A 25236-nucleotide genomic window follows, 5' to 3' on the forward strand; every position below is an offset into this window, starting at 1 on the left:
ACACTAAGTTGACTGTGCCTTTAAACAGCTTGGAAAATTCAAACAAATTATGTCATGGCTTTAGAAGCTTCTGATAGGCTAATTGACATAATTTGAGTCAATTGGAGGTGTACCTGTGGATGTATTTCAAGGCCTACCTTCAAACTCAGTGCCTCTTTGCTTGACATCATGGGAAAATCAAAAGAAATCAGCCAAGACCTCAGAAAACAAATTGTAGACTTCATCCTTGGGAGCAATTTCCAAATGCCTGAAGGTACCACGTTCATCTGTATGAACAATAGTACGCAAGTATAAACACCATGGGACCACGCAGCCGTCATACCGCTCAGGAAGGAGACGCATTCTGTCTCCTAGAGATGAACGTACTGTGGTGCAAAAAGTGCAAATCAATCCCAGAACAACAGCAAAGGACCTTGTGAAGATGCTGGAGGAAACAGGTACAAAAGTATGTATATCCACAGTAAAACGAGTCCTATATCGACATAACCTGAAAGGCTGCTCAACAAGGAAGAAGCTACTGCTCCAAAACCGCCACAAAAAAGCCAGACTACGGTTTGCAACTGCACATGGGGACAAAGATCGTACTTTTTGGAGAAATGTCCTCTGGTCTGATGAAACAAAAATAGAACTGTTTGGCCATAATGACCATCATTACGTTTGGAGGAAAAAGGGGGAGGTTTGCAAGCCGAAGAACACCATCCCAACCGTGAAGCACGGGGGTGGCGGCATCATGTTTCATGTTTCTAAGTTGTAATTATTTTCACCTCTATGGCCTATTTATTGTCTACCTCCCTACTCTTCTACATTTGCACACACTGTACATAGATTCTTTCTATTTTTCTTTTCTTTTGTGTTATTGACGGTACGTTTGTTTATGTGTAACTCTGTGTTGTTGTTTTTGTCGCACTGCTTTGCTTTATCTTGTCCAGGTCGCAGTTGTAAATGAGAACTTGTTCTCAACTGGCCTACCTGGTTAAATAAAGGTGAAATGCTGTGGGGGTGCTTTGCTGCAGGAGGGACTGGTGCACTTCACAAAATAGATGACATCATGAGGCAGGAAAATTATGTGGAAATATTGAAGCAACATCTCAAGACATCAGTCAAGAAGTTAAAGCTTGGTCGCAAATGGGTCTTCCAAATGGACAATGACCCCAAGCATACTTCCAAAGTTGTGGCAAAATGGCTTAAGGACTACAAAGTCAAGATATTGGAGAGGCCATCACAAAGCCCTGGCCTCATCTATAGAAAATTTGTTGGCAGAACTGAAAAAGCGTGTGCGAGCAAGGAGGCCTACAAACCTGACTCAGTTACACCAGCTCTGTCAGGAGGAATGGGCCAAAATTCACCCAACTTATTGTGGGAAGCTTGTGGAAGGCTAACCGAAACGTTTGACCCAAGTTAAACAATTTAAAGGCAACGCTACCAAATACTAGAGTGTATGTAAACTTCTGACCCACTGGGAATGTGATGAAAGAAATAAAAACTTGAATAAATAATTCTCTCTACTATTATTCTGACATTTCACATTCTCAAAATAAATTGGTGACCTAAGACAGGGAATTTTTACTAGGATTAAATGTGAGGAATTGTGAAAAACTAAGTTTAAATGTCTTTGGCTAAGGTGTATGTAAACTTCCGACTTCATCTGTATGTACACAGAAAACAAGTGTGCAATAAAAATCAAAAACCAAAGAACATAATTATTTTCACAACGTTGAGGTGTGAGACAAGGCTGCAGTTTGAGTCCAAACCTTTTCAACATTTATATCAATGAATTAGCAGACATGTTTGACCCTTCTCCAGCGCCAGGACTCACCCTATTTGACACAGAGGTGAAATACCTGCTATATGCTGATGATTTGGTACTTCTATCACCAACCAAAGAAGGTCTTCAACAGAACCTTAACATTCTAGAGCAATATTGCCATAATTGGGTCCTGGCAGTAAATTTCCCAAAAACGAAAATCATGATTTCCCCCCCAAAAACAGATGTCAGGAACACAAATATAAATTCTCCCTGAACAACACCATAATTGAACACACTACAAATGACTCATACCTTAGTCTGACCACATCTGCATCGGGAAACTTTAATATGGCAGTGAATGCACTCAAAGAAAAAGCCCGCAGAGCATTGTATGCAATAATTATGAAATGATTCCAAATCAACATCCCAATTAGAATTTGGACCAAAATATTTGACAGTGTAATCCTACCAATAGCTCTTTACGGAAGTGAGGTTTGGGGGCCACTCAATAAACTGGACTTTAAAATGTGGGACAAACATCCAATTGAAGCCCTACATGCAGAATTCTGTCGGAAAATTCAACAAGTCCAGAGAAATACCACAAATAATGCAGGAAGGGCAGAATTGGGCCTCTTTCCAGTGGTAATGTAAATACAGATTAGATCATCAACATTTTGGCTACATCTAAATTCAAGTCCAAATTCAAGTCTGCAATTTAAAGCACTTCAAACCCAAGAGCTGAGCCCAGAAACGAGCCCTCTCAGTCAGCTGGTGTTGGACCTAACCAACCAAGCTGACACCAGCACTGCTTCAAAAGAAAGAATTCCAATAAACAAAATCATGAACCAATCAAAAGGACTCATTTACAACATTGGAAAAACGAAACAAAATCCCAAAGCCGACTAAATTGCTTGCTGGCCCTAAACAGAGAATATGAATTGGCTGATTATCTCTACTCTGTCAAAGATACGAAGCAGAGAGATCCTTACCAAGTACAGGCTGAGTGACCACCGATTGGCAATAGAAACCGGCAGACATAAAAAGACATGGCTACCCAAAGAGGAGTGTGTATGTGGTCACTGCCGAACAGGGGAGGCAGAAACAGAGATGCACTTTCTCCTTTACTGTGAGAAATATTCCTCACCAAGAGATTCATTATTCACAGAAATTACTACATTTATTCAAAATGTTTACTTATTAAACCCAGAGGAAAAACTAAAAATACTCATAGGCGAAGGAGCAATGGCTCCTCTTGCAGCCAAATATGTATTTGCCTGCCATAGCCTGAGGGACACTGAATAATAACATCTGCATAGTAAACAGTAACTTACTTATTATTATTGTTATTACTATTATCATTCCAAATAGTAACGATGATGGTAGTTGTAGTAATGATGATGGTAGTTGTAGTAATGATGGTTGTAGTAGTAGTAATGATGGTTGTAGTAATGATGGTGGTAGTTGTAGTAATGATGATGGTAGTTGTAGTAGTAATGATGATGGTAGTTGTAGTAGTAATGATGATGGTAGTGGTAGTAATGATGATGGTAGTTGTAGTAATGATGGTTGTAGTAGTAGTAATGATGGTTGTAGTAATGACGATGGTAGTTGTAGTAATGACGATGGTAGTTGTAGTAGTAATGACGATGGTAGTTGTAGTAATGACGATGGTAGTTGTAGTAATGATGATGGTAGTTGTAGTAATGATGATGGTAGTTGTAGTAATGATGATGGTAGTTGTAGTAATGATGATGGTAGTTGTAGTAGTAATGATGATGGTAGTGGTAGTAATGATGATGGTAGTTGTAGTAATGATGATGGTAGTTGTAGTAATGATGATGGTAGTTGTAGTAATGATGATGGTAGTTGTAGTAATGATGATGGTAGTTGTAGTAGTAATGATGATGGTAGTGGTAGTAATGATGATGGTAGTTGTAGTAATGATGATGGTAGTAGTAATGATGATGGTAGTTGTAGTAATGATGATGGTAGTTGTAGTAATGATGATGGTAGTTGTAGTAATGATGATGGTAGTTGTAGTAATGATGATGGTAGTTGTAGTAATGATGATGGTAGTTGTAGTAATGATGATGGTAGTTGTAGTAGTAATGATGATGGTAGTTGTAGTAATGATGATGGTAGTTGTAGTAATGACGATGGTAGTTGTAGTAATGACGATGGTAGTTGTAGTAATGACGATGGTAGTTGTAGTAATGACGATGGTAGTTGTAGTAATGATGATGGTAGTTGTAGTAATGATGATGATAGTAGTAATGATGATGGTAGTTGTAGTAGTAATGATGATGGTAGTTGTAGTAATGATGATGGTAGTTGTAGTAGTAATGATGATGGTAGTTGTAGTAATGATGATGGTAGTTGTAGTAGTAATGATGATGGTAGTTGTAGTAATGATGATGGTAGTTGTAGTAATGATGATGGTAGTTGTAGTAATGATGATGGTAGTTGTAGTAATGATGACGGTAGTTGTAGTAATGATGGTGGTAGTTGTAGTAATGATGGTGGTAGTTGTAGTAGTAATGATGATGGTAGTTGTAGTAATGATGATGGTAGTTGTAGTAGTAATGATGATGGTAGTTGTAGTAATGATGATGGTAGTTGTAGTAATGATGATGGTAGTTGTAGTAATGATGATGGTAGTAGTAATGATGATGGTAGTTGTAGTAATGATGGTGGTAGTTGTAGTAACGATGGTGGTAGTTGTAGTAATGATGATGGTAGTTGTAGTAATGGTGGTTGTAGTAGTAGTAATGATGGTTGTAGTAATGATGGTGGTAGTTGTAGTAATGATGATGGTAGTTGTAGTAATGATGATGGTAGTTGTAGTAGTAATGATGATGGTAGTTGTAGTAATGATGATGGTAGTTGTAGTAATGATGATGGTAGTTGTAGTAATGGTGGTAGTAGTTGTAGTAGTAATGATGATGGTAGTTGTAGTAATGATGGTAGTAGTTTAGTAATGATGGTAGTAGTTTAGTAATGATGGTAGTAGTTTAGTGATGATGGTAGTAGTAGTAATGATGTAATGGTGAAGATGACAGTTATAAGTTAGTTATAGTTTCATTTTCCATGTTTAGCTTTTTATATTTATTACATTTCTACTATTGACTGTTACCATTTTATTGTTATTTTTTTATTTAATTTTGTATTATTATTTACTACCATTTTATGTTATTATTTGTTATTCTTTATCATTTCATTACAATGTATATTGCATACATTGTTGCTTTGGCAATATTGACAATGTTTTTCATGCCAATAAAGCAGCTTGAATTTGAATTTGACAGAGAGAGAGACAGAGAGAGACAGAGAGAGACAGAGAGAGACAGAAAGAGACAGAGAGAGACAGAGAGAGAGAGACAGAGAGAGAGACAGAGAGAGACAGAGAGAAAGAGAGACAGAGACAGAGGTGGTAGAGAGAGAGAGAGAGAGAGAGAGAGAGACAGAGAGAGGTGGTAGACAGAGAGAAAGAGAGACAGAGACACAGATAGAGGTGGTAGAGAGAGAGAGACAGATAGAGACAAAGACAGAGGTGGTAGAGAGACAGAGAGAGGTGGTAGAGAGAGAGAGACAGAGAAGGGTGGTAGAGAGAGAGATACAGAGAGAGAGGTGGTAGAGAGAGAGAGACAGAGAGAGACAAAGACAGAGAGAGAGATGGTAGAGAGAGAGAGAGAGAGAGAGAGAGAGAGAGAGAGAGAGAGAGAGAGAGAGAGAAGGGTGGTAGAGAGACAGACAGAAAGGTGGTAGAGAGAGAGAGACAGAGAGAGAGAGGTGGTAGAGAGAGCAGGTTTGTAGCTGCTGACAGTGTATTCCTGTGTTGGACAGCCTGAGAGGCCAGGCTTTGAAGACAAGATGAATGCCTGCAGTGTCCCTGTGGCCCCTTCTCCCCACTTCCTCCAAGGAGACCGTCTTTTCAGCACTTTGATGCATATCTCCTCTCAATGACGCTAGCTCTCCCTCTCTGCAGATACAAACAGGAAAGCCATGCCAACTCCCCCTGGAAAACTCACTTCCGTAATTGTTATTTTGTTCCAGAGAAGGGGGCGTACCCACCTTGATTTAACACCCCGTCCTCGATGAGCTCATCTTCACTGAAGTCTATGAAGGCTTCCACGTGAGCCAAACACTGAAACAACAAACAAACAGACAGACGTTGAGCGAGAGAGACAGCAATATATGCGGTCCTCATCACGATCCTCTCTATATTCATTCATTTGGCAATGATTTAAGTTTCTCGGTCGTGATTGTCTTCTAGGTCAGAGGGATAGACTAAATCATCTCAGTCGACTAAATCATCTCAGTCGACTAAATCATCTCAGTCGACTAAATCATCTCAGTCGACTAAATCATCTCAGTCGACTAAATCATCTCAGTCGACTAAATCATCTCAGTCGACTAAACAAAGCATCCTCTCCTTGTCTCCCTTCCTGTGCCATGACAGAAGTGAACAGGTGAAGACATCATCGCTACTGAAATGCAAAGATCTGAATGTTGATTGACACATGGAATGATTGACAGTTCAATAGGCCCACTAGGAGAATGATTGACAGTTCAATAGGCCCACTAGGAGAATGATTGACAGTTCAATAGGCCCACTAGGAGAATGATTGACAGTTCAATAGGCCCACTAGGAGAATGATTGACAGTTCAATAGGCCCACTAGGAGAATGATTGACAGTTCAATAGGCCCACTAGGAGAATGATTGACAGTTCAATAGGCCCACTAGGAGAATGATTGACAGTTCAATAGGCCCACTAGGAGAATGATTGACAGTTCAATAGGCCCACTAGGAGAATGATTGACAGTTCAATAGGCCCACTAGGAGAATGATTGACAGTTCAATAGGCCCACTAGGAGAATGATTGACAGTTCAATAGGCCCACTAGGAGAAGAAACATCAGCCGACTGCAGGTTCCCTTCATCCACACATTGTACCAGAGAAACAATAGCAGCATTGTCTGCATGCCGAACTAAGGAAAGGGTGAAACTACAGAAGGTAGATTCCAAACATACTATTTTGACTGTCAGAAATAGAGATTGGATTTTGTTAGACTGCTGACGGTTTTCCTCAGGAAGACCAAGATTAGGCTCTTTTCTGTAGCACTCCTCTCAGGAGAGGTGGTGAAGTGTTGATACCCAGGTCTGGTGTCAAGGTAGAGATCACACGATACACTCTGGGTAGAAGCTGCCCATTGGCACAGATCTAGGATCAGCTGGTTCCTGATCCCTGATCTCGCATCCCTGCTGTCAGACAACTACAGTATAGACAAGACACTCTCTGGACATCACACTTAATCAGACCACTCTAACAATGGCCTGGGGACGACTCGCAGCCAAATGGCAACCACGGCAACTCAAAACAGCTCACCCTAGACTTCTACAGTATCCACAAAGGCCTGAATCCTAACTTTGAGATCTGTGTGTTTTCTATGCAACACCACTCAACAACTGCCTGGCTAGCTTAGAGAACAACAAGTTGGGTGAAGCCGATCCAGGCTAGGTAACCATCCATGTATTTTCTATTTCTCTGGGGAACCTACCCGTTTGAGCCTGTAACTCCAGTCCTGGTAGAGGCGGCCCAGCTCGCCATCCATCTGCCTGAGGGCCTGCCTCCTCTGGGCCTCAGTCTCAGCGTGGATCAGATCCCCCAGGCCCTCCACCTCCGTCAAGCCCAGTTTCCCCGCGTGGAAGGCCCTCCGCGTGAACTCACCTGCCTCCGCAGGCCTCACACCCTCCAGGCTTCCTGCATAACACACACAGCACAGCAAGACAGAGAATTACTCAAACAGGGTCAAAGTCAGGGTTAATTAGTAACACACACACAGCAAGACAGATAATTACTCAAACAGGGTCAAAGTCAGGGTTAATTAGTTACACACACACAGCAAGACAGAGAATTACTCAAACAGGGTCAAAGCCAGGGTTAATTAGTTACACACACACAGCAAGACAGAGAATTACTCAAACAGGGTCAAAGTCAGGGTTAATTAGTAACACACACACAGCAAGACAGAGAATTACTCAAACAGGGTCAAAGCCAGGGTTAATTAGTTACACACACACAGCAAGACAGATAATTACTCAAACAGGGTCAAAGCCAGGGTTAATTAGTAACACACACACAGCAAGACAGATAATTACTCAAACAGGGTCAAAGCCAGGGTTAATTAGTTACACACACACAGCAAGACAGAGAATTACTCAAACAGGGTCAAAGCCAGGGTTAATTAGTAACACACACACAGCAAGACAAAGACAACACTCGGGTCACTAATAAGGTTCCCTATCGTTCACAAGCCAAGGTTACTAAGGTTCACTAAGGCAATGTACACTACCGTTCAAAAGTTTGGGGTCACTTAGAAATGTCCTTGTTTTTGAAAGAAAAGCAATTTTTTTTGTCCATTAAAATAACATCAAATTGATCAGAAATACAGTGTAGACATTGTTAATGTTGTAAATTACTATTGTAGCTGGAAACGGCAGACTTTTTATGGAATATCAACATTGGCGTACATAGGCCCATTATCAGCAACCATCACTCCTGTGTTCCAATGGCACGTTGTGTTAGATAATCCAAGTTTATCATTTTAAAAAGCTAATTGATCATTAGAAAAACATTTTACAATTATGTTAGCACAGCTGAAAACTGTTGTTCTGATTAAAGAAGCAATAAAACCGGCCTTCTTTAGACTAGTTGAGTATCTGGAGCATAAGCATTTGTGGGTTTGATTACAGGCTCAAAATGGCCAGAAACAAAGACCTTTCTTCTGAAATTCGTCAGTCTATTCTTGTTCTGAGAATTGAAGACTATTCCATGCAATAAATTGCCAAGAAACTGAAGATCTCATACAGCGCTGTGTACTACTCCCTTCACAGAACAGCGCAAACTGGCTCTAACAGAATAGAAAGAGGAGTGGGAGGCCCCGGTGCACAACTGAGCAAGAGGACAAGTACATTAGAGTGTCTAGTTTGAGAAACAGACGCCTCACAAGTCCTCAACTGGCAGCTTCATTAAATAGTACCCGCAAAACACCAGTCTCAACGTCAACAGTGAAGATGTGACTCCGGGATGCTGGCCTTCTAGGCAGAGTTGCAAAGAAAAAGCCATATCTCAGACTGGCCAATAAAAAGAAAAGACTAAGATGGGCAAAAGAACACAGACACTGGACAGAGGAACTCTGCCTAGAAGGCCAGCATCCTGGAGTCGCCTCTTCACTGTTGACGTTGAGACTGGTGTTTTGCGGGTACTATTTAATGAAGCTGCCAGTTGAGGACTTGTTTTGTACACTTCTGCTACTCGTTGTTTATTATCTATGCATAGTGACTTCACCCTTACCTACATGTACACATTTCCTCAACGAACCTGTACCCCAGCACACTGACTCGGTACCGGTATCCCCTGTATATAGCCTCGTTATTGTTATCTTATTGTGTTACTTTTAATTATTTTTTACTTTAGTTTATTTGATAAATATTTTCTTAACTCTTCTTGAACTGCACTGTTGGTTAAAGGCTTATAAGTAAGCATTTCACTGTAAGGTCTACACTTGTTGTATTCGGCGCATGTGACAAAATAAGTTTGATTTGATTTGATTTTAACTATTATTCTACAATGTAGAAAATAGTAAAAATAAAGAAACCCTTGAATGAGTTGGTGTGTCCAAATGTTTGATACGGTAGTGTATATGTAGTCATTTGCGACGGCAGAGAACAACAAACGGTTTAAATCAATTCACAGCTAAATATACACTACCTAAATACACAGTGGACAAATCATTAAGAACACAATCCTAATATTTAGTTGCACCCCCCTCTAATTTTGCCCTCAGAACAGCCTCAATTCGTCAGCGCATGGACTCTACAAGGTGTCGAAAACGTTCCACATGGATGCTCGCCCATGTGGACTCCAATGCTTCCCACAGTCGTGTCAAGTTGGCTGGATGTCCTTTGGGTGGAGGACCATTCTTGAGACACATGGGAAACCTTGGAGCGTTGCCGTTCTTGACACAAACTGATGGCGCCTGGCACCTTCTACCACACCCCGTTCAAAGGCACTTCAATATTTTGTCTTGCCCCTCCACCCTCTGAACGGCACACATACACAACACATGTCTCAACTGTCTCAAGGCTCAAAAATCCTTCTTTAACCTGTCTCCTCCCCTTCATCTACACTGATTGAAGTGGATTTAACAAGCAACATCAATAAGGGATCACAGCTTTCACCTGGATTCACCTGGTCAGTCTACACGTCATGGAAAGAGAAGGTGTCCTTAATGTTTTGTACAATCAGTGGGTAATTTTACATAGACAGTAATAAATCAATATTAAATTGATTATGGCAGTAGGCCGAGTATGGCATTAGTCATGTAAACACCTTACTCTGCTTATCTTAATCGGCGTAAGGTCATAATCAAAGTAAGCATACGCTGATTAAAACACCTGGTTTTCTGAGCCATCTTTCAAATAAAACGTACATGGTTTAACCAGTGTTCCAGCGGTGTATTTGATCTGCACATGAGCCAGCACCAGCCGAGCGAACCTCCCTCTTCAGAGCGAGTGAAGTTAGTTTGGAACACCTACTTTTATGCGTCTTAGAAGTAGTTTTCACGTACAAACTTTATTTATCTGAACTCAGATCTGCTTCCCAAAAATAACATGGTCACTGTGTTAGAACGTTTATTTTGATTGACGGTTTTCTGTATTTATCAGAGTACCATCGGGTAGCCTGATTTCTGTATTTATCAGAGTATCATCGGGTAGCCTGATTTCTGTATTTATCAGAGTATCATCGGGTAGCCTGATTTCTGCATTTATCAGAGTACCACCGGGTAGCCTGATTTCTGTATTTATCAGAGTATCATCGGGTAGCCTGATTTCTGTATTTATCAGAGTATCATCGGGTAGCCTGATTTCTGTATTTATCAGAGTACCACCGGGTAGCCTGATTTCTGTATTTATCAGAGTATCATCGGGTAGCCTGATTTCTGCATTTATTAGAGTACCACCGGGTAGCCTGATTTCTGTATTTATCAGAGTACCATCAGGTAGCCTGATTTCTGCATTTATCAGAGTACCATCAGGTAGCCTGATTTCTATATTTATCAGAGTACCACCGGGTAGCCTGATTTCTGTATTTATCAGAGTACCATCAATCAGGTAGCCTGATTTCTGCATTCATCAGAGTACCATCAGGTAGCCTGATTTCTGCATTTATCAGAGTACCATCAGGTAGCCTGATTTCTGCATTTATCAGAGTACCATCAGGATTATTAGGGAAATCATTCTTCTTGCAAAGTATGTAAAAGTTTTAATCAAACTATTATATTCATCTGATTATCCACATTTAACACATTATTGTGTGCATGTGACCGTGCTCAGTGTATATTTGTAGGCGTATTTAATGTTATGTGTCCGCTGGGTGCTTGTCTCCTTGTCGTCCTGAGAAATACACACACTGCCAGAAAGAGACAAACCCCCTAACCGGCTCTGGGCTCATGAAGGCATAGGGTCAGAGGTTCAGAGTTGAAGGGTCATTCTGGGGTCACTGTGAGTGGCAAAAACAACACTGGCAACGAGGTAAGGTGTTTTTGTTTGAACCTTTACAGAACTTAATTTATTGGTTGTCAATATGGTGGCCTGATCCTTACACGCTCCAGAGACAGCTGAGATGTCCAGAGACAGTTGACTGTTGTACTACTACAGCGTTAATAAAGAAGAACAATGCTGATAACTACAGGAGACACCAGGATTATATAATCATCAGCTTTATGTATTGTGTTGTTGACTGGCTGTTCTGAGAAGATGCAAATCTGAGACACTGCACAGTTTACATTCATTTATATAACACTGCCCCCTAGCAGCCAAACAGGAACATTGCAAGGAGGCTGACAACAGTTCTGCATTGCTCTCGAGTTCAAGGAAAGTGTTTGCAGGAAGGAAAGCAACGCAGACACCCAGATGAAACAGCTACAAGAACACTTATCTCCTCTAGCCTCTAGCCTAGTACTACATATATATATATATATATATATATATATATATATATATATATACACACACTATCGTTCAAAAGATTGGGGTCACTTAGAAATGTCCTTGCTTTTGAAAGAAAAGCAATTTTTTTGTCCATTAAAATAACATCAAATTGATCAGAAATACAGTGTAGACATTGTTCATGTTGTAAATTACTATTGTAGCTGGAAATGGCTGATTTTTAATGGAATATCTATATAGGCGTACAGAGGCCCATTATCAGCAACCATCACTCCTGTGTTCCAATGGCACGCTGTGTTAGATAATCCAAGTTTATCATTTTAAAAAGCTAATTGATCATTAGAAAAACCTTTTGCAATTATCTTAGCACAGCTGAAAACTGTTGTTCTGATTAAAGAAGCAATAAAACTATCCTTCTTTAGACTAGTTGAGTATCTGGAGCATCAGCAGATACACTCTGGACATCACACTCAATCAGACCAGTCATATCTCTCTACAAATGACTGTGCTCTAACCTAGTTCCATATCTCTTATCTCTCATCATACGACTGTGTGTTTACCTAGGGCTTGTAAGACAGCTGTGATGACTGCAGGACCTCCGTGAATATGAAACTCTGCACTGTCTTCCCCTGTGAAGCTGTGGGGACCTGACAAGAAAGCACAACAACAGTGACAACAACATTTAATAAGACAAACAAGAACAGCTACTATGAGATGCTTATATATATATTTTTTTAAATCAAAATGCATTGTGGGTTTATCCAATAATAACCGTGAGATGTCCTCTAGGACTGATCTGACCTTTGAACCAGAGGACCAGTCCTCGGTCCAGCAACTCTTTGGACTGGGGGTCACTGATCCTCCGTAGCAGGGCGGTACGAGGAGGGGGTAGAGCCTGGGTCAGACCTGCCATGTTTCTCAGGACCATGGAGGAGGCAGGACCACTGACACGGACCACCGCCACCCCACACCTGCCGTGGCCCGACGACAGGGCAAAGATGGTCTCAGCATCGCATACCGCTCTGGTCGGGATACACAGGCCCCTCGCTGATGGAGATGCTCTGCTGAAGACATTTATACAATTGTCAAGTGACTGGGTGCTTGAAAAGTGCGATATATATATACACTGCTCAAAAAAATAAAACGCTACATGGAACAATTTCTAAGATTTTCATGAGTTCCAGTTCATGTAGGGAAATCAGTCATTAGGCCATTTCACATGACTGGGAATACAGATATGCATCTGTTGGTCACAGATACCTTTTTAAAAAAGGTAGGGGCGTGGATCAGAAAACCAGTCAGTATCTGGTGTGACCACCATTTGCTTCATGTAGCGCAACACATCTCCTTCGCATAGAGTTTATCAGGCTGACGATCATGGACTCGGACACCACTATACCGATTTCTCAGAAACTTGGTGTACAGCATCTCAAGACTAAGATCTTCAAAAGCAGTTGATATCGTAAACATCATGGCCGCTGTGAGCCAATGAAGTTGAGTGAGGTCGGGCCTGACAATTCAAGTCAGTCTTGGAGGGAAGGCCCTGAGGGAAGACTAAGGCCATGAGGGAAGGCCCTGAGGGAAGGCCATGAGGGAAGGCCCTGAGGGAAGACTAAGACCATGAGGGAAGGCCCTGAGGGGCCATGAGGGAAGGCCATGAGGGAAGGCCCTGAGGGGCCATGAGGGAAGGCCATGAGGGAAGGCCCTGAGGGGCCATGAGGGAAGGCCATGAGGGAAGGCCCTGAGGGAAGGCCCTGAGGAAAGGCCATGAGGGAAGGCCCTGAGGGAAGGCCCTGAGGGAAGGCCATGAGGGAAGGCCCTGAGGGAAGGCCATGAGGGAAGGCCCTGAGGGAAGGCCCTGAGGGAAGGCCCTGAGGAAAGGCCATGAGGGAAGGCCATGAGGGAAGGCCATGAGGGAAGGCCATGAGGGAAGGCCATGAGGGAAGGCCATGAGGGAAGGCCATGAGGGAAGGCCCTGAGGGAAGGCCCTGAGGAAAGGCCATGAGGGAAGGCCATGAGGGAAGGCCATGAGGAAAGGCCATGAGGGAAGGCCATGAGGGAAGACCCTGCTGGCCATGCATCTCAATACTCTACAATGTTTCCTGAAGTCTGCACTGGTCCACTACCCACATGGATTCAAAAGTATACGATTGGTGAGAGTACCAGAGATGAAGTCAGGACCAGAACCCTTTAAATCCAGACCAAGAGCTTTTAAGACCCAGTGCAAGGACCAGTTGATCGAGACCATGCCCTGACCAAGACCAGGTTAAACGGGTAAAAATAGTATAGTACAGTATAGTTCCGTACAATACAGTCTAGTATAGTACAGTATAGATCAGTACAGTAGTCTAGTATAGTACAATATAGTTCAGTACAGTACAGTCTAGTATAGTATATTTCAGTACAGTACAGTATAGCACAGTATATTTCAGTACAGTAGTCTAGTATAGCACAGTATAGTTTAGTACAGCACAGTATATTTCAGTACAGTACAGTATAGCACCGTATAGTTCAGTACAGTAGTCTAGTATAGTACAGTATAGTTATGTACAGTACAGTCTAGTATAGCACAGTATAGTTCAGTACAGTAGTCTAGTATAGTACATTACAGTAAAGTACAGTACAATACAGTAGATTCAGTACAGTATAGTACAGTGTAGTACACTACAATTATGTTCAGTACATTGCAACACAGTATAGTTCAGTACAGTAGTCTAGTATAGTACAGTATAGTTCAGCACAGTAGTCTAGTATAGTACAGTATAGTTCAGTACAGTAGTCTAGTATAGTACAGTATAGTTCAGTACAGTAGTCTAGTATAGTACAGTATAGTTCAGTACAGTAGTCTAGTATAGTACAGTATAGTTCAGTACAGTAGTCTAGTATATACAGTATAGTTCAGTACAGTAGTCTAGTATAGCACAGTATAGTTCAGTACATTAGTCTAGTATAGTACATTACAGTAAAGTACAGTACAATACAGTAGATTCAGTACAGTAAAGTACAGTACAGTACATTACAACACAGTACAGTTCAGTACATTACAGTTCAGTTCAGTACATTACAGTACATTACAGTTCAGTACAGTACATTACAGTTCAGTACATTACAGTTCAGTACATTACAGTTCAGTTCAGTTCAGTACATTACAGTTCAGTACATTACAGTTCAGTTCAGTTCAGTTCAGTACATTACAGTTCAGTTCAGTACATTACAGTTCAGTTCAGTACATTACAGTTCAGTACAGTACATTACAACACATTACAGTTCAGTACATTACAGTTCAGTTCAGTACATTACAGTACAGTTCAGTTCAGTACATTAAAGTACAGTACATTACAGTTCAGCACATTAAAGTACAGTACATTACAGTTCAGCACATTAAAGTACAGTACATTACAGTTCAGTTCAGTACATTAAAGTACAGTACATTACAGTTCAGTTCAGTTCAGTACATTACAGTTCAGTTCAGTTCAGTACATTACAGTTCAGTACATTACAGTACAGTACATTACAGTTCAGTTCAGTACATTACAGTTCAGTACATTACAGTTCAGTTCAGTACATTACAGTACAGTTCAGTTCAGTACATTAAAGTACAGTACATTACAGTTCAGCACATTACAGTACATTACAGTTCAGTACATTACAGTACAGTTCAGTACATTACAGTACAGTTCAATCAAATGTATTTATAAAGCCCTTCTTACACCAGCTGATGTCACAAAGTGCTGTACAGAAACCCAGCCTAAAATCCCAAACAGCAAGCAATGCAGATGTAGATGCACGGTGGCTAGGAAAAACTCCCTAGAAAGGCTGGAACCTAGGAAGAAACCTAGAGAGGAACCAGGCTATGAGGGGTGGCCAGTCCTCTTCTGGCTGTGCCGGGTGGAGATTATAACAGAACATGGCCAAGATGTTCAAATGTTCATAGATGACCAGCAGGGTCAAATAATAATAATCACAGGGGTTGTAGAGGGTGCAACAGGTCAGCACCTCAGGAGTAAACGTCAGTTGGCTTTTCATAGCCGATCATTCAGAGTTTCTCTACCGCTCCTGCTGTCTCTAGAGAGTTGAAAACAGCAGGTCTGGGACAGGTAGCACGTCCGGTGAACAGGTCAGGGTTCCATAGCCGCAGGCAGAACAGTTGAAACTGGAGCAGCAGCACGGCCAGGTGGACTGGGGACAGCAAGGAGTCATCAGGCCAGGTAGTCCTGAGGCATGGTCCTAGGGCTCAGGTCCTCCGAGAGAAAGAAGGAAAGAAAGAAAGAGAGAGAGAGAAGAGAAGAAGAGAGAGAATTAGAGAGAACATACTTAAATTCACACAGGACACCGGATAAGACAGGAGAAATACTCTAGATATAACAGACTGACCCTAGCCCCCCGACACATAAACTATTGCAGCATAAATACTGGAGGCTGAGACAGGAGGGGTCGGGAGACATTGTGGCACCGTCCGACAATACCCACGGACAGGGACAAACAAGCAGGATATAATCCCACCCACTCTGCCAAAGCACAGCCCCCACACCACTAGAGATACCTTCAACCACCAACCTACTATCCTGAGACAAGGCCGAGTATAGCCCACGAAGATCTCCCCCACTGCACGAACCCTAGGGGGGGCGCCAAACCGGACAGGAAGATCACGTCAGTGACTCAACCCACTCAAGTGACGCACCCCTTCTAGGGACGGCATGTAAGAGCACCAGTAAGCCAGTGACTCAGCCCCCGTAATAGGGTTTGAGGCAGAGAATCCCAGTGGAGAGGGGGGAACCGGCCAGGCAGAGACAGCAAGGGTGGTTCGTTGCTCCAGTGCCTTTCCGTTCACCTTCACACTCCTGGGCCAGACTACACTCAATCATAGGATCGACTGAAGAGATGAGTCTCAGTAAAGGTCGAGACCGAGTCTACGTCTCTCACATGGATAGGCAGACCATTCCATAAAAATTGAGCTCTATAGGAGAAAGCCCTGCCTCCAGCTGTTTGCTTAGAAATTATAGGGACAGTAAGGAGGCCTGCGTCTTGTGACCATAGCGTACGTGTAGGTACGTACGGCAGGACCAAATCGGGAAAGATAGGTAGGAGCAAGCCCATGTAATGCTTTGTAGATTAGCAGTAAAACCTTGAAATCAGAGGGAGGCTAGCTATTCTATCAGCCGTGTTTAGCACTAATTTAAGTTTATTTAGTGCTTTATCTGGGTAGCCGGAAAGTAGAACATTGCAGTAGTCTAATCTAGAAGTGACAAAAGCATGGATACATTTTTCTGCATCATGTTTGGACAGAAAGTTTCAGATTTTTGCAATGTAAAATAGATGGTAAAAAGCTGTCCTTGAAAAAGTCTTGATATGTTTGTCAAAAGAGAGATCAGGGTCCAGAGTAACGCCGAGGTCCTTCAGTTTTATTTGAGACGACTGTACAACCATCAAGATTAATTGTCAGATTCAACAGAAGATCTTTGTTTCTTGGGACATAGAAGTAGCATCTCTGTTTTGTCCGAGTTTAAAAGTAGAACATTTGCCGCCATCCACTTCCTTATGTCTGAAACACGGGCTTCCAGGGAGGGCAATTTTGGGGCTTCACCATGTTTCATCGAAATGTACAGCTGTGTGTCGTCCACATAGCAGTGAAAGTTAACATTATGTTTCCGAATGACATCACCAAGAGGTAAAATATATAGTGAAAACAATAGTGGTCCTAAAACGGAACCTTGAGGAATACCGAAATTTACAGTTGATTTGTCAGAGGACAAACCATCTACAGAGACAAACTGATATCTTTCCAACAGATAAGATCTAAACCAGGCCAGAACTTGTCCGTGTGGACCAATTTGGGTTTCCAATCTCTTCAAAAGAACGTGTTGATCGATGGTATCAAACGCAGCGCTAAGGTCCAGGAGCACGAGGACAGATACAAAGCCTCGGTCTGACGCCATTAAAAGGTCATTTACCGCCTTCACAAGTGCAGTCTCAGTGCTATGATGTGGTCTAAAACCAAACCGAAGCGTTTCGTATACATTGTATGTTTACAGGAAGGCAGTGAGTTGCTGCGCAACAGCGTTTTCCTTTTTTTTTTTGAGAGGAATGTTAGATTCGATAGAGGCCAATAGTTTTTTATATTTTCTGGGTCAAGGTTGGCTTTTTCAAGAGAGGCTTTATTACTGCCAATTTTAGTGAGTTTGGTACACATTCGGTGGATAGGTTTATCATGTTCAACATAGGAGGGCCAAGCACAGGAAGCAGCTCTTTCAGTAGTTTAGTTGGAATAAGGTCCAGTATGCAGCTTGAATGTTTAGAGGCCTTGACTATTTTCATCAATGTGTCAAGAGATATAGTACTAAAAAACTTGAGTGTCTCCCTTGATCTTAGGTCCCGTCAGTGTTGTGCAGACTCAGGACAACTGAGCATTGGAGAAATACGCAGATTTAAAGAGGAGTCCGTAATTTGCTTTCTAATGATCATGATCTTTTCGTCAAAGAAGTTCATGAATTTATCACTGCTGAAGTGAAAGCCATCCTCTCTTGGGGAATGCTGCTTTTTAGTTAGCTTTCCGACAGTATCAAAAATACATTTAGGATTGTTCTTATTTTCCTCAATTAAGTTGAAAAATAGGATGATCGAGCAGCAGTGAGGGCTCTTTGATACTGCACGGTACTGTCTTTCCAAGCTAGTCGGAAGACTAGTTTGTTTTTAGTTTTTAGGGGTGCGACTGCATCTAGGGATATACGCAAGGCTAAATTGAGTTCCTCAGTTAGGTATTTAACTGATTTTTGTACTCTGACGTCCTTCGGTAGGTGCAGGGAGTCTGGAAGGGCATCTAGGAATCTTTGTGTTTTCCGAGAATTTATAGCACGGCTTTTGATGATCCTTGGTTGGGGTCTGAGCAGATTATTTGTTGAGATTGCAAACGTAATAAAATAGTGGTCCGATAGTCCAGGATTATGAGGAAAAACATTAAGATCCACAACATTTATTCCACGGGACAAAACTAGGTCCAGAGTATGACTGTGGTAGTGAGTAGGTCCGGAGACATGTTGGACAAAACACACTGAGTCAATGATGGTTTCGAAAGCCTTTTGAAGTGGGTCTGTGGACTTTTCCATGTGAATTTTAAAGTTACCAAAAATTAGAATATTATCTGCTATGACTACAAGGTCCGATAGGAATTCAGGGAGTTCAGTGAGGAACGCTGTATATGGCCCAGGATGCCTGTAAACAGTAGCTATAAAAAGTGATTGAGTAGGCTGCATTGATTTCATGACTAAAAGCTCAAAAGATGAAATGTTTCAGTCAGGCCAATCACATCAAGGATATGATCAGTTCATTGACTATAACTGCCTTGGAAGTGAGGGATCTAACACTAAGTAGCCCTATTTTGAGATGTGAGGTATCACAATCTCTTTCAATAATGACAGGAATGGAGGAGGTCTTTACTCCAGTGAGATTGCTGAGGTGAACACCGCCATGTTTAGTTTTGCCCAACCTAGATCGAGGCACAGACACGGTCTCAATGGGGATAGCTGAGCTGACTACACTGACTGTGCTAGTGGCAGACTCCACTAAGCTGGCCTGCACCCTATCTCATTGTGGACCTAGGGGAGTTAGAGCCCTGTTTATGTTCGTAGATAAGATGAGAGCACCCCTCCAGCTAGGATGGAGTCCGTCACTCCTCAGGCTTGGTCCTGTTTGTGGGTGAGTCCCAGAAAGAGGGACAATTATCTACAAATTCTATCTTTTGGCAGGGGCAGAAAACAGTTTTCAACTAGCGATTGAGTTGTGAGACTCTGCTGTAGAGCTCATCACTCCCCCTAACTGGGAGGGGGCCAGAGACAATTACTCGATGCCGACATCTTTCTAGCTGATTTACACGCTGAAGCTATGTTGCGCTTGGTGACCTCTGACTGTTTCATCCTAACATCGTTGGTGCCGACGTGGATAACAATATCTCTATACTCTCTACACTCGCCAGTTTAAGCCTTAGCCAGCACCATCTTCAGATTATCCTTAACGTCGGTAGTCCTGCCCCCTGGTAAACAGTGTATGATTGCTGGATGATTCATTTTAAGTCTAATACTGCGGGTAATGGAGTTGCCAATGACTAGGGTGTTCAATTTGTCAGAGCTAATGGTGGGAGGCTTCGGTGTCTCAGACCCCGTAACGGAAGGAGGAGAGACCAGAGAAGGCTCGGCCTCTGACTCCGATCCGTTGCTTAATGGGGAGAACCAGTTGAAAGTTTCTGTCGGCTGAATGAGAGACACCGGTTGAGCATTCCTACAGCATTTCCTTCCAGAAGCCATGAGAAAGTTGTCCGGCTGCGGGGACTGTGCAAGGGGATTTATACTGCTATCTGTACTTACTGGTGGCACAGACGCTGTTTCATCCTTTCCTACACTGAAATTACCCTTGCCTAACGATTGCGTCTGAAGCTGGGCTTGCAGCACAGCTATCCTCGCCGTAATGCGATCGTTCTCCTGTATATTATGAGTACAGCGACTGCAATTAGAAGGCACGTGTTAATGTTACTACTTAGCTTCGGCTGGTGGAGGTCCTGACGAACCACGTCCAGATAAAGCGTCCGGGGGGAAAAAGTTGAATGAAAAGTCGAGCGAGGGAAGAAAAAATATATATAAAACGGTAATTAAAAAGTAAAAACCGTAAAGTTGGCAGGTAGCAAAGTAAGGTTAGCAACAAACCGCACAGCAGCACGTAAACAAGTCTACAGGTTGTGACCGGTTCAGTTCAGTACATTACATTACAGTACAATTCAGCACAGTACATTACAGTTCAGTACAGTTCAGTACAGTTCAGTGCAGTACATTACAGTTCAGTTCAGTACAGTACATTACAGTACAATTCAGCACAGTACATTACAGTTCAGTACAGTACAGTTCAGTTCAGTACAGTACAGTTCAGTTCAGTACAGTTCAGTACAGTTCAGTACAGTACAGTTCAGTACAGTTCAGTGCAGTACATTACAGTTCAGTACAGTTCAAGTACAGTTCAGTTCAGTACAGTTCAGTACAGTTCAGTACAGTACAGTTCAGTACAGTTCAGTTCAGTACAGTTCAGTACAGTACAGTTCAGTTCAGTACATTACATTACAGTACAATTCAGCACAGTACATTACAGTTCAGTACAGTACAGTACAGTTCAGTTCAGTACAGTTCAGTACAGTTCAGTGCAGTACATTACAGTTCAGTTCAGTACAGTTCAGTACAGTTCAGTTCAGTACAGTTCAGTACAGTACAGTTCAGTTCAGTACAGTTCAGTTCAGTACAGTTCAGTGCAGTACAGTTCAGTACAGTTCAGTACAGTTCAGTTCAGTACAGTTCAGTACAGTTCAGTTCAGTACAGTTCAGTACAGTTCAGTTCAGTACAGTACAGTTCAGTTCAGTACAGTACAGTACAGTTCAGTACAGTTCAGTACAGTACAGTACAGTTCAGTACAGTTCAGTACATTACAGTTCAGTACAGTTCAGTGCAGTTCAGTACAGTTCAGTACAGTTCAGTACAGTTCAGTACAGTTCAGTACAGTTCAGTACAGTACAGTTCAGTTCAGTACAGTTCAGTACAGTACAGTACAGTTCAGTACAGTTCAGTACAGTACAGTACAGTTCAGTACAGTTCAGTACAATTCAGTTCAGTACAGTTCAGTGCAGTACATTACAGTTCAGTACAGTTCAGTACAGTTCAGTGCAGTTCAGTACAGTACAGTACAGTTCAGTTCAGTACAGTACAGTTCAGTACAGTACAGTTCAGTACAGTTCAGTACAGTTCAGTACAGTTCAGTACAGTGCAGTACATTACAGTTCAGTGCAGTTCAGTACAGTTCAGTACAGTTCAGTGCAGTACATTACAGTTCAGTGCAGTTCAGTACAGTTCAGTACAGTTCAGTACAGTTCAGTGCAGTTCAGTACAGTACAGTTCAGTACAGTTCAGTGCAGTACATTACAGTTCAGTGCAGTTCAGTACAGTTCAGTACAGTTCAGTGCAGTACATTACAGTTCAGTGCAGTACAGTTCAGTACAGTTCAGTGCAGTACATTACAGTTCAGTGCAGTACAGTTCAGTACAGTTCAGTTCAGTTCAGTACAGTTCAGTTCAGTACATTACAGTTCAATACAGTTCAGTTCAGTACAGTTCAGTGCAGTACATTACAGTTCAGTGCAGTTCAGTACAGTACAGTTCATTACATTACAGTACATTACAGTTCAGTTCAGTACAGTTTAGTTCAGTACATTACAGTACAGTTCAGTTCAGTACATTACAGTACATTACAGTTCAGTACAGTTCAGTACAGTTCAGTTCAGTACAGTACAGTTCAGTACAGTACAGTTCAAAACATTATAGATATCTAATGTTGGGCCAAATATACATCTACATTGAGTGCAGAAAACATTAGGAACACCAGTTCTTTCCATGACGTAGACTGACCAGGTGAATCCAGGTGAAAGCTATGATCCCTTATTGATGTCACTTGTTAAATCCACCTCAGAGTAGATGAAGGGGAGGAGACAGGTTAAAGAAGGATGTTTAAGTCTTGAGACAACTGAGACATGGATTGTGTGTGTGTCCCATTCAGAGGGTGAATGGGCAAGACAAAATAATGAAGTGCCTTTGAACGGGATATGGTAGTAGGTGCCAGGCGCACCGGTTTGTGTCAAGAACTGCAATGCTGTTGGGTTTTTCACACTCAACGGTTTACCGTGTGTATCAAGAATGGTCCACCACCCAACGGACATCCAGCCAACTTGACACAACTGTGAAAAGCATGGGAGTCAACATGGCCCAGCATCCCTGTGGAACACTTTCAACACCTTGTAGAGTCCATTCCCCGATAAATTGAGGCTGTTCTGAGGGCAAAAGGATGGGTGCAACTCAATACTAGGAAGGTGTTCTTAATGTTTTGTCCACTCAGTGTATTTGTGCTATTGGAGGGTTGGAGCCCTTGCAGACATGTCAATACTCTGCACTTTTTCCCTGAAGTGTGCAGTTGTCCACTACCCACATGGTGGTTCTCTGTAGCTCAGTTGGTAGAGCATGGCGCTGGCAAAATAGTGGGTTCGATTCTCACGACCACCCAAGTGTAAAGAATGTATGCAAGCATGACTAGGTGGCTTCGGATGAAAGCGACCTGCTAAATGGAATGTTATATGATTTGTGAAACACTGGAACCTGCAATTCATCCACATACAGGGCATTCTGAAAGTATTCAGACCCCTTGACTTTTTCCACATTTTGTTACGTTACAGCCTTATTATGAAATGGATTAAATTGCCCCCCCCCCTCTAAATAAATATCACATTTACATAATTATTCAGACCCTTTCCTCAGTACTTTGTTGAAGCACCTTTGGCAGTGATTACAGCCTTGAGTCTTCTTGGGTATAACGCTACAAGCTTGGCACACCTGTATTTGGGGAGTTTCTCCCATTCTTCTCTGCAGATCCCCTCAAGCTCTGTCAGGTTGGATGGGGAGCGTTGCTGCACAGCTATTTTCAGGTCTTTCTAGAGATTGTCAATCGGGTTCAAGTCCGGGCTCTGGCTGGGCCACTCAAGGACATTCAGAGACTTGTCCCGAAGCCACTCCTGCGATGTCTTGGCTGTGTGCTTAGGGTCATTGTCCTGTTGGAAGGTGAACCTTCACCCCAGTCTGAGGTCCTGATGGTTCACCCATCTCCACAGAGGAAGTCTAGAGTTTTGTCAGAGTGACCATTGTGTTCTTGGTCACCTCCCTGACCATGGCCCTTCTCCCCTAATTGCTCAGTTTGGCCTTGCGGCTAGCTCTAGGAAGGGCGTTGGTGGTTCCAAACTTCTTCCATTTAAGAATGATGGAGGCCACTGAGTTCTTAGGGACCTTCAACGCTGCAGACATTGTTTGGTACCCTTCCCCAATTCTGTGCATTGACACAATCCTGTCTCGGTGCTCTACGGACAATTCCTTCGACCTCATGGCTTGGTTTTTTCTCTGACATGCACTGTCAACTGTGGGACCTTATATAGACAGGTGTGAGCCTTTCCAAATCATGTCCAATCAATTTAATTTACCACAGGTGGACTCCAATCAAGTTGTAGAAATAGCTCAAGGATGACCAATGGAAACAGGATGCACCTGAGCTCAATTTCAAGTCTCATAGCAAAGGGTCTGAATACTTATGTAAATAAGGTATTTCTGTTTTTAATACATTTGCTAAAATTTCTATTAAAAAAAAATCACTTTGTCATTATGGGGTATTGTGTGTAGATTCCTGAGGAAAATGTTTTAATTAATCCATTTTAGAATAAGACTGTAACATAACAAAATGTAGAAAAAGTAAAGGGGTCTGAATACTTTCATTAGGCACTGTATGCTCTTCCGTAGTGTTCAACCATGAGGTGAGCACGGCTCAGAGGGCTAGTGCCTTAGTAATACATACCAACCCAAGGCAGCCGAGGGTCAAACCTCACCCCTGCATCTTTGACAGACATCCCTGGACAGTGAGGGGTGTTGTACCAGAAACACATTTTATGACTTGTAAAATAAGGCGTAATATTTGAGCAAGCGAAAACGGGACAAAAAAGGCTTGGACCCCGGGTCATCGCCGCTTGCAACTTTATGTATTATTATTGCTCATTTTAAGACAGGGGAGATAAGTCAGATCATGGGACTGTTATATGGCTGGGTAACAAAATGTGGGTTATCGATCGGTTAAGGGATATATTGGTTATAAAACGGTAGAAGTATGGTTATGAGCAGGATACATTTAATTGAAATAAAAGCAACTAGCCCAGAGAGTTTTGACTAACCTGAATGTCTTAAGGGTGTGAATAGCGCTTCTCCACAATCCCCAAGTGCATGGCGACATTATGATTCAAAGCAAAACACAACAAATGTTGCATAGCTGATCGGCTCTGCCCATTGTATGTAAATAGCTAGGTTATGTGTAGACCCTATTCTCGGCAGAAGCTAGAACAACTACAGCTGTCCATGTGAAATGTTACCATCGTTTAGTCAAAAGGCAAATCTCACGTGAGATTCACTCGAGGCATTCTGTCAAACGTTCTGGTGGTGACTGAAATACTTGAATATGGCAGTTAGACAACGCAGAGTTGTATTTACTATCTATCGGTGACATTCAGCGCACAAACTCCCATCGCCTGTCTCCATGCTTCTTTCTTTCCGTTTCCAAAAAGACGAAAACGTGTTAATACTACGGATGGTTTGTATTGGTCTGGAGTCCTCAATCTCGTTAATGATGCATGGATGTAACTGGTCCAACTACCGTCAATCAAGAATATGCCCTCCTCTTTTGTGCTATCAAAATGGGTCCGTGCTGCTACTGCAGCGACATCATTTGCGCAATTTTGCATTCTGTTGATTTTGCATAAATATGACATCATTCGCTGACCTTGTTACTTAATATCGTTTTGTTCAACGTTGTAGCAGAGATCTTAATATAATGACGAGATGCTCATGTCTCCGCCCTTACAATGGGAGTC

At 42.2% G+C, this 25236-nt stretch overlaps 1 protein-coding gene across 3 annotated transcripts in view; it reads right to left on the minus strand.

Moving 5' to 3' along the window:
* gtpbp3 (GTP binding protein 3, mitochondrial) overlaps nucleotides 1-24913 on the minus strand; it is a 37612-nt gene extending 12699 nt beyond the window's left edge. For 2 of the 3 annotated variants that reach the window (XM_039002925.1, XM_039002922.1), the window contains exons 1-5: nucleotides 24544-24913; nucleotides 12561-12823; nucleotides 12320-12406; nucleotides 7307-7509; nucleotides 5819-5891 (exon numbers count right to left, since the gene is read on the minus strand). In XM_039002925.1, coding sequence (XP_038858853.1) covers nucleotides 5819-5891; nucleotides 7307-7509; nucleotides 12320-12406; nucleotides 12561-12823; nucleotides 24544-24602 — 685 coding nt within the window. In that variant the 5' untranslated portion in view covers nucleotides 24603-24913. The remainder of the gene's footprint in view (nucleotides 1-5818; nucleotides 5892-7306; nucleotides 7510-12319; nucleotides 12407-12560; nucleotides 12824-24543) is intronic. The other variant, XM_039002924.1, reaches the window with a different exon arrangement.
* Between the last annotated feature and the right edge of the window lie 323 nt (nucleotides 24914-25236).

The sequence above is a fragment of the Salvelinus namaycush genome, chromosome 10, assembly GCF_016432855.1.
Source record: "Salvelinus namaycush isolate Seneca chromosome 10, SaNama_1.0, whole genome shotgun sequence".
Taxonomy (NCBI): Eukaryota; Metazoa; Chordata; class Actinopteri; order Salmoniformes; family Salmonidae; genus Salvelinus; species Salvelinus namaycush.